The sequence below is a fragment of the Chiloscyllium plagiosum genome, unplaced genomic scaffold (assembly GCF_037043375.1).
Source record: "Chiloscyllium plagiosum isolate Xiang-an unplaced genomic scaffold, Cpla_swu_hap1 HiC_scaffold_1, whole genome shotgun sequence".
In the NCBI taxonomy this organism is placed as follows: Eukaryota; Metazoa; Chordata; class Chondrichthyes; order Orectolobiformes; family Hemiscylliidae; genus Chiloscyllium; species Chiloscyllium plagiosum.
In genome coordinates, this window is record NW_028270139.1 from 38,988,583 (window position 1) to 39,003,513 (window position 14,931).

General features: G+C 40.1%; 1 protein-coding gene across 4 annotated transcripts in view; it reads left to right on the forward strand.

The window, feature by feature from the left end:
- LOC122552813 (AF4/FMR2 family member 1-like) overlaps window positions 1-14,931 on the forward strand; it is a 167,164-nt gene that overhangs the window by 32,195 nt on the left and 120,038 nt on the right. The window contains exon 1 of one of the 4 annotated variants that reach the window (XM_043695796.2): window positions 13,155-13,301. The exons of the other annotated variants lie outside the window; for them this stretch is intronic. Within the exon in view, the coding sequence (XP_043551731.2) occupies window positions 13,276-13,301 (26 nt within the window). The 5' untranslated portion in view covers window positions 13,155-13,275. Of the gene's footprint in view, window positions 1-13,154; window positions 13,302-14,931 lie in introns of those variants that run through there. 4 annotated transcript variants of the gene reach the window in all.

The following is a 14,931-nucleotide window of genomic DNA, read 5'->3' on the forward strand; positions in this document are numbered from 1 at the left end:
TACAGAGCGATCTGTGATTCCAAAAAGAAGTTGGCTAACAGCTGCCGATGTGGCCCCTATAAAGGAATCGTCTGGCCAAACCCCATCCATTCACTGTGCATTTTAAAGCAGACTTTATCCTGTTCATGCGAGAAATGAGAAGGCTGTGTTTAAAGTAATTAAAAAAAAACACATGCAGTCCCCTACTCTGTTTACAATCTATAATTTTTTAATGAAAAAGAAAATATTTGGAAAAGAAAATTGAGACTTTCAAAACTAAACCGTGATAATATAAATTTATGCAGCAGTTGGTCACATTGGGCATCTATCATTGCTCATTAGCAGAGTAACCCAATACAGTTTAACTTTTACTTTGCTTATTGCAGACCACTGGAGTAAGCTCAGTGGTCAAAGGAAACCTGTACTTCTGGCAACTTTGCTCCTCATAAATTTAAATATAATGAGGTTGAATCCACACCTATTGATATCATAGAGCTGTCTATTCAAATAGGTGCCTATTAGTATGTCTAGATGCCCTGTAAACTCTTCCATCTAAATTTTGAGAAAGCAAGATTGTGTGTTTTGTCGGTTTGGGATGAACTTTAACCAGATTCCAGAAATGGAAGGATCATGTGCTCAATTTAATTGATTGCATATTTTGAATTATAGGAATTAATTAAGCCATGCTGTTCCTGATGCTTGCAGACTGGGACCCAGTGTTCAGGCATTCTTAACCATTGTGCTGATGTATTCTGCAATGTTGCACCATTAGCTCTGGATAGAATAACTAGGTTGTTTGACCTTCGGTTGGCCATTTTTACTTTGCAAAATATAGATGGGCGTGTGCGCCATTTCACTGAAGCTTGTGCTTTCCTTAATCCTGTGACAGTCAATTTCACACTTATTAAAATTATCCAAAGTCTGAGTTCAGGTATAAATATAATTTCAATATAATGTTCACTGCTCTTAATTTGAATCAAGCAATTTGGAACTAATCTGGTATTTCAATTTTATTGCACATTAAATTCCCACTTTGTTGCTTGACTTAAATTTAAATGATCCAATAATTTATAGTGCAAAAACGTAGGGCTTGCATGTTTTAAACTAGAGAGATTCGGATGAAACAGCAAATGAGGGCTTCTCATATCGAAAGGCCACCTTAACTTGAACAGAAGTGACAAGTACAGAAAAGAGAATCAAATGAGTCGTAAGATTGTAAAGGTGGTCAGCTGACTCTCCGCATTGGAATAATCCAGGCTGGAGGTCACCGAGGCATGGTTGTAAATTTTGTGGCAGGTGGTCTGAGGTAAGGATGGAAGCAAGTAATGTATGAGGGGCAGATTGTTTTGTGTTGAAGGAAATATACTTGGGAGATTTGCTTGGGATTGAGGAAGCCAAAATATTCAAGTGGGTGTGGAATTAAATGCTCAAAATAAAGTGAAGTTAGAAATGGATGAGAAAGAAGCTAGAGTGAGAGAGGCTCAAGGCTAAGGTGGAATGGGTTGTCATAGATGGTTGACCTTTGAGCAGAAGAAGATTGCTGTCACTTCTTCCCCCCCCGCTCATGTGTAAAAGATGCACTGTTGAAATTCACCAAGGTTCCTGAGACAGCATTTTTTTTTCAAACACGTCAGCAGTATTTAGAAGGCAAAATGCAGCAGGTACATGAGAACACCACCTACAAACTCCCCTCCAAGCAACTCATCATCCTGACTTGGAAGTATATTACCGTTCTTTCAGTGTCACCAGATTAGAATCCTTTGAAGTTCTTTCCTACTGACCGTTTGGGTCTACCTATACCAAATGGACAGTATCAGTTCAATAAGGCAGCTCACTACCATGTTAAAGTTACGGAAGGATGGGCAATGGGTGCTGGGTCAGTCACCAGCCATATCCCATGAATGAATTTAATTAAAAGAAAAACATCCAATTAGTCTGTTTTGGTGAAGAGAAATTCACAAATACTTTGCTTGTGAGCAAGTAGAGATGAAGGATCGAAAAGATAGATAGATGGGGCTCATCTCTGCAAACATATTCACTCTTGAATAATCATATAAGCAAGGCCAAGAGCAGCTTGATGTGGTCAAGCCAGATCAGATGATGAGTGGCACATGTTCTAGGCCTGCTTTTTAAAAAGTCCCATTCTTGGTGTGTTCCTGCTAAGTCCACCCTAGTTCCAGTAGTTAGTATCAGTGGGCTGTCTTTTAATTGCTGCACATTTTGTGGTAATGGTGCCCTCAAATTGTTAGGTGGGGAATTCCTGGATATTAAGAACAGGATATCAATAAATTAAAGTCATTCACGAAATTACTGTATATCTGTCATCCCTTTTGAAGGGATGGCTTCTTATCACATCTCTTCCCTACTGTTATCAGACAGTCATGATTTGGAGATACCTGTGTTCAGCAGGGGCATACAAAGTTAAAAATCATACAACGCCAGGTTATAGGAGTTTTCGGAGCGCTGCTGATGAAGGAGCTAGTGCTTCCCATTAAACCTGCTGGACTATAATCTGATGTTGTGATTTTTAGCTTTCAGACCGGAATGAGCAGGACAGAGGCAGCTGAGGATTTTTCTGAAACAGAAAATAAAGGCCAAGTTGAAGGATCAAATTGATAGCTGCAGCAGTGTTGTTGAGAATGGTGTTGAGAATGGGTGGACAAAGGCTTAGTGAATTAAAGTTTGAAAGAACAGGCTTTGCCATTCAGTCCATCATTGCTGTGTCAGCTAGTGGACATCTTTTGTCATTAGACACGAAAGGAAAGGAATGTGGATGTTTGAAAACCACTGCTATGGAATGATCCGTTGCTCTTGCAAAAGTGTGTAACTGTTCAGTGACTTTGCATAATTTCTTAATATTTTTGAAAGCTTTGCAACTTGCGTTTAATCAGCATCCTATGATTTACTCAAAACAATGTGAACTTCCCAATTTAGTTTTTTTTTCTGTTACACAACATGAAGCAAATACTGGCCAAGTGTTTCGTTTATTCTGTTCATTCAAACCAAGACTGGTTTGGAAGGTAAATTTTCCTGCAGTGCAGGGAATATCAAAATAATATTGATGCTGGCTGCTGACAATTGGGCTACCTGATCAATGATAGCAATGAGTGTATTTTGGTATTTTTATACCGCAAACCTTGCAATTGCAGTGTAGGCTTGTACCACATTTTTGTACTAATTTTGTCATTTCAGTACATTTTGGCTATAGCCAAGTACAATGCAGACAGATGAATGTTGTTTGTATTTTAGGGAAGAACAAACTTTACTGGACACTTTCTTTTGTCAGCAGGTGAAAATTTATTAGTCACTTTGAAACATGTATGGGCTAATCTTCAATGTATATGTCCATACGTTAGCACCAAAAAAGATTCTCTGGTGGTTATCCTATTGCATTTTGGTATGAGAGTTGGCTGCTATGCTTCAAAAGATATTTGCATTTCAACGGTACGTAAGTGACTGCAGGGCACTTAGGGGTGTCTGGTATTTCTGAAAAGTGCTATAAAAATGCCGAAGTTTTAAACCAATCTAATTATCAGCAACAAGGGAAAAAGTTCTTATCTTTTGGAAAGCCTTCCAGTTATTCCTTTTCAAGTCAAAGGAGCATTTCTTCAATATTCAAAATCAATCAGTCTTGAATCTGAGGCAGTCTCATTGATTCTTTCAGTTTCTTTACAAAGACAAAGTTCTTCGAAATTTACAGAATTAGTTGATTTTAGTAAGGCAGCTCCAATTGACCATTGATCTATATTGTATACAGATGAGCTATATGCAATTTCCAAAGCATTAATCCTCCACATTTATGCCAATGAGCATCCAGATCAACTTTGGCCCTTTCACTAAAATATCCATTTGAACACCTCCTCTCGTCTTCAGGACTGATTTAGTCAAGAGCTCACCTGGCCAGCAATCCATTGATCACCCAAGTCAGACAAAATCCTTGTCTCTTTCCCAATCCATATTGATTCCTTACTGATCCACCAACATCTCTAATTCAGAATTCTCATTCCTAAGTTCAAACGTCTCACCTCTTATCTTAACCCCCAATTCTCTTCTCCTTTGTGTTTGTTGTCTTAAGTCATCTAGACTTATAACATTTGGAATTCATTCCTTTGAATCCATTGTGCCTTTATCTACCATTTAAGGCCCTCCATTGAAAAACAGACTGACTCAGCACCTGATCACCTGTCCTAGCTTTTCAATCTTCAGCAGAACACCTATTTTGCTGTATTTTCTTAAATATCCTGGAGCATTTGTATCTACGTTAATTGCTGGAAAGAAATTAGTTTCTTTTTCTCTTTCCTACCGAATCTGTAAGAATAATACGGTAGTTATGGTGGGGGATTTTAACTTTCCAAACATCAACTGAGACTGCCATAGTATTAAAGGTTTAGATGGAGAGGAATTTCTTAAGTGTGCACAAGACAATTTTCTGATTCAATATGTGGATGTACCTACTAGAGAAGGTGCAAAACTTGACCTACTTTTGGGAAATAAGACAGGGCAGGTGACAGAGGTGTCGGTGGGGGAGCACTTTGGGGCCAGCGACCATAATTCTATTTGTCTTGAAATAGTGATGGAAAAGGATAGACCAGATCTAAAAGTTGAAGTTCTAAATAGGGGAAAGGCCAATTTTGACGGTATTAGGCAAGAACTTTCGAAAGCTGATTGGAGGCAGATGCTCACAGATAAAGGGACGGCTGGAAAATGAGAAGTCTTCAGAAATGAGATAACCAGAATCCAGAGGAGAGTATATTTCTGTCAGGGTGAAAGGGAAAGCTGGTAGGTGTATGGAATGCTGGATGACTAAAGAGGTTGAGGGTTTGGTTAAGAACAAGAAGGAAGCATATGTCAGGTATAGACAGGATAGATTGAGTGAATCCTTAGAAGCGTATAAAGAAAGTAGGAGTATACTTAAGAGGGAAATCAGGAGGGCAAAACGGGGACATGAGATAGCTTTGGCAAATAGAATTAAGGAGAATCCAAAGGGTTTTTACAAATATATTAAGGACAAAAGGGTAACTAGGGAGAGAATAGGGCCCCTCAAAGATCAGCAAGGCGGCCTTTGTGTGGAGCGTCAGAGAATGGGGGAGATACTAAATGAGTATTTTGCGTCAGTATTTACTGTGGAAAAAGGATATGGAAGATACGGACTGTAGGGAAATAGATGGTGACATCTTGCAAAATGTCCAGATTACAGAATGCTGGATGTCTTGAAATGGTTAAAAGTGGATAACTCCCCAGGACCTGATCAGGTGTACTAGAGAACTCTGTGGGAAGCTAGAGAAATGATTGCTGAGCCTCTTGCTGAGATATTTGTATCATCAATAGTCACAGGTGAGGTGCCGGAAGACTGGAGGTTGGCAAACGTGTTTAAGAAGGGCGGTAAAGACAAGCCAGGGAACTATAGACCGGTGAGCCTGACCTCAGTAGTGGGCACGTTGTTGGAGGGAATCCTGAGGGACAGGATCTACATGTATTTGGAAAGGCAAGGACTGATTAGGGATAGTCAACATGGCTTTGTGCATGGGAAATATTGTCTCTCAAATTTGATTGAGTTTTTTGTAGAAGTAACAAAGAAGATTGATGAGGGCAGAGCAGAGGATGTGATCTATATGGACTTCAGTAAGGCGTTTGACAAGGTTCCCCATGGGAGATTGATTAGAAAGGTTAGATCTCATGGAATACAGGGAGAACTAGTCATTTGGATACAGAACTGGCTCAAAGGTAGAAGATAGAGGGTAGTGGTGGAGGGTTGTTTTTCAGACTGGAGGCCTGTGACCAGTGCAGTGCCACAAGGATCAGTGCTGGGTCCTCTACTTTTTGTCATTTTACATAAATGATTTGGATGCGAGCATAAGAGGTACAGTTAGTAAGTTTGCAGATGATGTCAAAATTGGAGGTGTTGTGGACTGTGAAGAGGGCTACCTCAGATTACAACAGGATCTGGACCAGATGGGCCAATGGACTGAGATGTGGCAGATGGAGTTCAATTCAGATAAATGTGAGGTGCTGCATTTTGGGAAAGCAAATCTTAACAGGACTTATACACTTAATGGTAAGGTCCTAGGGAATGTTGCTGAACAAAGACACCTTGGAGTGCAGGTTCATAGCTCCTTGAAAGTGGAGTCGCAGGTAGATAGGATAGTGAAGAAGGAGTTTGGTATGCTTTCCTTTATTGGTCAGAGTATTGAGTACAGGAGTTGGTCATATTGCAGCTGTACAGGACATTGGTTAGGCTACTGTTGGAATATTGCGTGCAATTCTCGTTTCCTTCCTATCGGAAAGATGTTGTGAAACTTGAAAGGGTTCAGAAAAGATTTACAAGGATGTTGCCAGGGTTGGAGGATCTGAGCTACAGGGACAGGCTGAACAGGCTGGGACTGTTTTCCCTAGAGCGTCGGAGGCTGAGGGGTGACCTTTTAGAGGTTTACAAAAGTATGAGGGGCATGGATAGGATAAATAGACAAAGTCTTTTCCCTGGGTTCGGGGAGTCCATAACTAGAGGGCATAGGTTTAGGGTGAGAGTGAAAAGATATAAAAGAGATCTAAGGGGCAACTTTTTCACGAAGAAGGTGGTACGTGTATGGAATGAGCTGCCAGAGGATGTGGTGGAGGCTGGTACAATTGTAACTTTTAAGAGGCATTTGGAAGGGTTTGGAGGGATATGGGCCGGGTGCTGGCAGGTGGAACTAGATTGGGTTGGGATATCTGGTCGGTATGGGCAGGTTGGACTGAAGGGTCTGTTTCCATGCTGTACATCTCTATGACTCTAACTCGAATAATATTTCCTCAACTGAAGGGTGTAGAGGTCAGGATCCTGACCTGTTTGCAACGTAGTAACTTCTCTGGAAATGTGTATTTATGAATGTGCCTCATGCAGTGAGTGATCAGACTTTGTTGATGTGTTGTACTGTATATACGTAAAGGCAACTTGTGTGTGGCAGAAGTGAGCAGTGCAGTTGGAATGCAACTGGTTTTCAGTCGATTTGAGAAGAGAAATTTATTTGAAGTTAGGGATCATTCACAGCATTGTTCAAAGTCCCTCAGTTGTGTGAATGAGTGTTTTTGAAAGCTTAGCAGTAATAAACTCTCCCATAACATGTACAATACTTTCTACCAAAAGCTTATGAAGTTCTTTTAATCTCCTGTTATGTCCTGCTATTGTAAATTAGCACCTTACACCTGTTTAGCTAAATGTTCTGAGTGCTAAGAATTGATTGATGTTTTTAATTCTTTCATAAATCTGTGGACTCTGAAAGATCTAACTTTTAAATATGGTCTAAAGTGGGAAGTGTACTGACCTAAAGAATTCATTTTCTACATGGCTTATGAAAGTTGAAGTTGCATAGCAGATAAATGGTGTTTTGCATTGTGAAACTAATATATTCTTGTTGCCTGGAGTTAATATCACCTCTGCCCTATCTTCCTTCCCTGTGTCTCCCTTTCTCTCCTGAAGATTAGAAATGGTTAAAATCAACCCTGGTGCCAACAATCATCTAGTAGCTAACACTCAATGAGGTTTTCATGTGGGTCTGGTCAATGAGTTATAATAGGCTGATTGTCCATTTGAGCCACCACAACTCCGCTTGTCCTGATCTCAACCACTGGACATCCATGTGCATGAAACGTCCAGTTTGTATCCCAGCAGAACAGTTCAAAGTGAGAACAGTGAATTAAAAAGAAATCCTTTTCTTTCTTCTTCTCCCCAAACAATTCCAAAAATGTTTTTATGCCTCAACATTGGGATGAAGTATCTGAGCACAATACAGTTTTTAGCTCCTCCATTTTGAACTCTTTGCTCCTGATCTAAAGATTGTGGATTCAAGTGCTGCTGCAGGAATTTAGCACATTATCTAGGCAGCACTTGAGTGCAGTATTGGGATGGATGCGAATGCAGTACATTATATAATGCTGTGGCATTGTTTGCAAAGTCAATTCCAGGGAAATCTGCCCATGGCCCAATATTTCAAAATGTCCTTTAGCAAGGTGAATATGTGGAAATAGCCATATTTTCTCAAAAGCAGTGTTTCATACAACTAGAATATTGGGGCATCTTCCAATTTTTCTCTGGTCTGTTTTTATTATACTTTTGCTATACTAAGGTACTTATATTAAGTGTGCAAAATTGTTCTTAATATCCAAATGTGTGATTGTCAGTTGCTCGATAAAGTTCCATAGTGTTTCTTCAAAAGCAGTTTCTCAAATAATGAAGTGCAAGTCAGTGTAGTAAAATTTGGATGTCCATATTCATTAGATATGACTTTTTGAATTCTGAGTATTCCTTCCTCTCCATTCCCTCCTCACCACCATTTTGAAGTTTATTTATAGGCTGTTGTTGCTAAACCCTCTGCAGAGCACCACATTTCTTTGCAAGGTCTAAATTAAGCGCGCTTTCAAAGTTCAACTGTTGGTATGATTTGTACCTGTTACTTACCAGTTAACTCTAGTTTATTCTAATTTAGTGAAACATAATTGTTAGGAGCTTGATTTTGCAAAATTGTTATAGATTTGTCAAGTTACTCTGTGTTTTAAAAACTGAAGTATTTTGTTTAAAGTGCATGTCAGTATTCTGACTTTTCTATATAAACCTGTAACATTTGCAGTATGCTAACTTCAGCTGTGTACCGATAGGTTGTGTTTTATTATTTTGGGTGCAAGTGTTGCCTCAAGTTCCTGAGGTGGTGGAATTGCATGATATTTGTTGGCAATTTGAAATTGAACAGTGAAGAAGGAGGGATGAAAGTAGATGCTGTGAAATGGGAAATATCAGGCAGTCTGGAATTCAACTTGAGCATATGCTTGACAGACCTGGGACAAAGTTTACAAGAAGTCACAAAGTGTACTCTTGTGGCGATCTACAGTACAGAAAAAAAGCCCTTCAGTATATCAGGTCTGCGTTAGTCAGGTGGTTGTTTTTAGACGAATCTTATCCCACTTTCCAGCACATGGCCCAAAGTCTTGTGCACTGCTATGCCAAGATATACACCTAATCACTAATATGTAATTAGCATTTCTGCATAACTAACCTCCCTGCTGTTAAATACTCTGCCTCGACTAATAAAGTAACTTGCCCAAATGCTTACTTAACCACTTTAACACTCTGTCCTGATACCTTAAGAGGCTTGTGTTCATGCACATCAAGGATCATCTGATCCGTGGTGCTTCCCAGGACTGTTCATCACGTATTCCCATGCCTTGTGTTGACCTGAATCTCTCAGACACCCCATCATTCTAGAAGGCGTGCAACCGGAAGTGTATCCTAGCTATTCCTGAATTGATTTAATTGAATGTCATAAGTTTTATAATTTTACGTTACATACTGCAATCTGAATGCAAACTTTTGAACCAATTTAAATGCAAAACATCAAGGAGAATTTTTCACATCAAAAGGATTTTCTGCCATTCAGGCTGAGTAATCGCAAGATGCGTTTGAGGTTGTAGTCTCTAGTAATGAGTTGTAACTGCAATGTGACTAATTTACGCCAACAGTTTCCATTATAATTGATGTAGACATATTATTCTGTAAAAGGTTGACAAAAGTGATGATATAAAGGTAGTAAGTGCAAATGCAGTGTTTTTAATACACTTGTCAAATTCTTGTGACTTTGAGCAAAAATAATCAGCTAAATGCACCTGAAGCATGATTTGATTTAAATTTATTGTCATGTATACCTAACGACAGTGAAAAGCTTTGTTTTTGAGCAGTACAGGCAAGTTCGGCGGGGCGGTGTGGACTTGTTGGGCCGAAGGGCCTGTTTCCACACTGTAAGTCGTCTAATCTAATCGTAGTAAGCAAGGACATGTGGATCATAGGGTGAAAAAGAGGCTTAAAGGCATGCAAGTTATGTTGACATTAGCAAGATCAGCATTATTTTAGAGTTCGACTCCATCCATCAGTCTAATAACGGCCAGGAAGAAGCTGTTCCTGAACCTGCTTGTGCATGTGTTCACACTTCTGTGTTTTCTGATGGAAGAGGTTGTAGGAGAGCATGATTGGTCTTTGGCAGCCTTGCTGCAGCAATGAGCCATGTGGTGGGAGGTTGACTTCTTTGGTCTGGGCTGTGCACATAACCTTCTGTAGTTTTTTTACACTCCTGGGCAGAGCACTTGCCGTACCAGGCTGTTATCCACCTGGACAGTATGCTTTCTTTGGTGCAGCTGTAGAAGTTGGTGAAGGTGCTTATGGACATGCCAAGTTACCTGAGCTGCCTTCATGACCATTGCATCTACATGTGAAGTTCAGGGCAAGTTGGTCATTGTCACTACTAGGAACTTGATGCTCTCCATCTCTCAACTTCAACCTCCGTTCCATTGATGGGGATGTGTTCTCCTCCTTTCTTTCTGAAGTCAACGATCAATTCTTTTAGTTTGCCGACGTTGAAAGAGCAGTTGTTCTCATTGCACCATGACACCGAGCCCTCTATCTCCTTTCTGTATTCTGACTTGTCGTTGTTAGATATCCATCCTACCACGGTGGTGTCGTCACCAAACATACAGATGGCGCTCGTTTAGAATTTGTCAACACATTTGTGGGTGGACAGGGAGTACAGTATGGGTTGAGGATGCATCCTTGGGGGGGGGGGCGCTCCAGTGTTGAGGATTATCGAGAAGACTGCGGTCTGTGAATCAGAAAGCCGAGGATCCAGTTGCAGTGGGCGGAGCCATGACCAAGGTCATGGGAGTTTTGATCAGTCTAAAGGGGATAATAGGAGCTGTAGAGAATGAGCAAGAGTCCGATGTAGGTGTCCTCGTTATCCAGATGCTCCGGGGATTACCACAGGCCTGGGAAATGGCATCCACTGTGGACCTGTTGTATCGGTAGGCAAATTGCAGGGGATTGAGGCAGCCTGGGAGACTTGAGTTGATCTGGGCCATGACCAGCCTCTTGATTGAGGTCAGAGCCACTGGGGCAGTAGTCATAAGGCACATTGAACATGCTTTCTTAGGTACTGGGCTTCTTGAAGCAGGTGGGGACTTCAGCAAATCTGAGGAAGAGGTTGAATATGCTGGTGAATACCTCCACCAGTTGGTCCACAAGGATCTAAGTGCTCGCGCGAGCCTGTTGCTTTCCTTGGGTTGACTCTCGGAAAGGCTGATCTGATGTCAGCAGTGTTGACAGTGGGCACAGATGCTGTCCGGGCAGGTTTCCCTGCCCCGCAGTCAGTTTCCCTACGTTCACATTTACATGCATATTTTCCACTGTGTGTTTTTAGAACAAATTACTTGCTCCCTACACCAATAGGGGTGCAATGTGCTACCCATGGTAGAGTATAAGTATAATTTAAATTTGCATCCATTCATTTCATTTATAACTATTTGAGAATGAATTCACAAATTAGTTTTTAATTTTATATGGATGTTTTGCACTCTAGCGCTGCAGTATACTGTTGCTTTTAAATGTACAAGTTAGCAGTTAACTTTCACAATCATACTCCAAACTTGAGGGTGTATGTGAACAACACGACAGAACATCAGGTAGCGTGTGATCTGGGACTTGACCATGAGCCATGGATTAAATTGGAGGTAATACATTTGAGTTTGCTCCCACCCCACTGTGACCTGGTAATGATGCCCATAATTAGGCAAACAAAAAGTAGGAGAATTCCTACCAGGTTAATGCGTCACAAATGATAACAACACTCCTGGGAATTGATCCTAAGCTTCGATCATTTTGCCCTCTGGCTTTAATCATCTGAACCTTGCAGTGAGATTTGATTGAGTGTGCATTTAACTTGCCCAAAGCAGATGTGTTTAATTTTGCTTTTGATTTATCCTTATTTTCATCCTTCCTGTCCCTCCATTCCCACAGATGAACATGGGATAGTACTAAACTACAATGAGTAGAAGATTGCCAAGTTCAGTTCTTCAGTTCAGTTATCACTGCAATACAATTGGCTTCTGATTCTTGAGCCAGGGCAATGGAAAAATCCAATATAATTTCAGTCTTGACTGCAATCCTGTCCTGGCTGATCGTCCTCTGCTTGCTCTTACCACCCACTAACCGCCCCCCACCTCTGGAAATGACTGGCTGGACATCTTTGAACCTGCAAATGGGAAACTTCTTTCCTGGTTTTGATTGTGAGCAGCTGCTTTTTTTTTTGCTCTTTTGTATCCCAAGATAGCTGAAATTGATTGAATGAGCCGGTGAGTAGTGTACTTGCAGCAGTGGGAGCTGGATCTGTGACTGACAGGAAGCCAGGAGCCAAGAGCAGATGTCATCAAGGCCTGCGCACAAACTGCTCACCCGGGTAATTGACCTCCAGTGCATAAACTTGATCTTCATAGCCTGGGTTCGAAGCAGTTAGTTTTCTTCCTGCTCCTCCAGTTTGCATCTGGTGGGGAGGAGAGGAGAAAGAAAGGCAGTGATTTTTGGGGTATTAACCCTGAATCCTTTTTTTTGTATAACGTATTCAACTTCATTTTGATATGTAAGTTAGCAATATGCAAAATTTTGAGGTAACCAGGAATGAGATCATTTGAACTTGTATCGTCTCTGACAAACTTCAAATGTTCTAAAGTGCCCTCACTAAATATTTTCCAAAAGTGGCTGCTGTTATAATACAGAAAAATGTAGTTGCCAGTTTACGTATGTCAGTTTCTCAAACAGCAAAAAGAGGAAAGGGGGCAAATAGAAAATCAAATCAGTAACCACGGACTGAATAGATAAAGCAATTTCAATTTGTACTTGGAGGCCCCAGGAAATTTTAAGCTGATGAGACTTGTGCACAGCTTGTCCTTGTTCATTTTTTTTTGTTGATCTGCTTTTTGGTGATGAGATATCCTGTGGCATTTTTATTCAAGGATAATACTAAAATAGATTGGTGTGTGCGTGAGCTGACGTCAGTTCTGATGAGATTGGGAATGTCTGGTTTTCTTGTGGCAGGAGCAGTCAAGAGAATGGCCAGGTAGTTACAGTAGAGCGTCGCTTCAGAAAAGAGCAGTCATAGAAATGTTGTCTACGCATGTGATAAATGAGGAGTCAGCTGTGTACCACTGTCTGTAATCTAGGACGGTTGTTGCCATGGCAGCGTCAAGTGGCATTTAGTGGTAATGCATGACTAACCTCGTTTAACAGGCTAGTTTGTGTGAGATTGCTCAGCACGGCGAAGAATTAAGAAGCATTAGAGTATGTTACAAGACTTTATCTTTTTCCCCCCCCCGCGCCCCCACCCTCCTCAAACTGCAAATTTACAAAGAATGTGGACTAGCTTTTAATATTAAGGATCTTTTTGAGGAATCCTTTTCCTGGATCTATTTGTAGTTCTGGCTCGTTTTCATTCAAGCAGAACACTTTTGATGATGTCGTTTTACATGCAATATTGGTATGTAGCTCAGCTTAATTTTTAAAGTAAGCCTGTAAATTTTTGTACAAAGTACAATCGGTAGTAAAATGTGAAGGCACTGTTTCCACAACTGAATTATTGCTCAGTTTCAAGGCTTTAAGATGGAGCTTTAAGTTTGTTTTAAGCACTTCGTGTGTTAACTTTAAAATTGGGAATTTTTATTTGTAATCAGCAGGATTGGAAATACCTAGTGAAGTAACTTTTCTGTGTTTATATTAAGGTTTTTGAAGCATCTAGTATTTAATAATGCTCATGTTTTTTGCACTTGACAATCCTATGCCTTGTTTGAAAATCTTTATGAAAATACTTGTTAGTACGCAATTCACCTTCCAGCCTACCTCTGATTGATTGAACATTGCACTGCCTAAATCCTGTAATCCAACGTTAAAATGGCCTCTTATCTGTGTTGAGAAATGTTATCCAATTGCAGAAAATAGTTTTAGACCTGAAGTTACTTCTGGTATATATGTTAACATGCAGTTGAGAGACTTTTTTTTTATTATTCAGATGCCTGATAGTTAAAATTAGTATCCAGTCCTACTAAGTGATAAACACCAAGTTCAATTTGTTGTTTGATTTTTAAGTAACACCTGATAGTGACACCCCGAAAACAAAATTAATATTTCAGCCATTTGATCTGTGTTGAAAAGCTGCAGAGATCTCTTATACAGGGCGAAGTGGAGGGCAGCAGAAAGAGGGGGTTGACCTAGGTGTAATTGGATGATGAACGTTACAGATCTTTTGCAAATGACCTACAGTAGATGTTTGAAGATGCCACAAGAAAGATGAGCATGACATTCCACGACAGCAGATCTCCCAGTATGGATGGTTAAAAGCAAGACTGGGAACAAGCGAAGAACTGAGAATTAATTAACGTTGCTGCGTATTAAAGTGCTGCTTACTATAACACTGCATCGAAAATGTCTGACCAGATTTGAGTAACAGCAATTCTGCATAATACTCAAATTTTAAAAATATTTTCTGCTGCATTTATATATAGTGTGATTAGCTGCAGTAACAATACGCATCCCATAAGGATGTACCCCTGACGGCACTGTAGGTATCTTTGGTTGGCTTATATTTCTACTGGCAACCACCCAAAACCACAATCAAGTGGCCATTTTTAGTTTGAGGCTTGACATTGACATTGCTCAATTGTTTGGGGAGGACAAGGAAAAAGAACTCAAAGCAAAACCAGAAATGTTAGACTGGTTCTGTAATTGCCTTTTGCGTAAAGTTCCATTTTAATTTTAACACTATTTCAATGTGCAAGACCATGTACATTTCGTTTAAAGGTGACTTTTTTTGTGATTTGTGTAAGTGGGAATGTCCCTTTCCTCCTTTCACCTTTCATGAAAGTTACAAACTGCTTTTATGTTGCATAATATTTTGATTTGTCTTTGTAATATATTATGAATTGTCATCACATTGCCCATTGTCAGATAATCCAGCCAAACGGAGTTAGGAGGATTACTTCAGTCATCTATTCTAGGACATCATCGTAAAGCAACTATTCATGTATCTAGTTTGAAAATGCTTAGATAAACATTTAATGTTAAATGTTGACATTGATGTGACCAAAATACATGATCAAAGCAAGACATGGAAG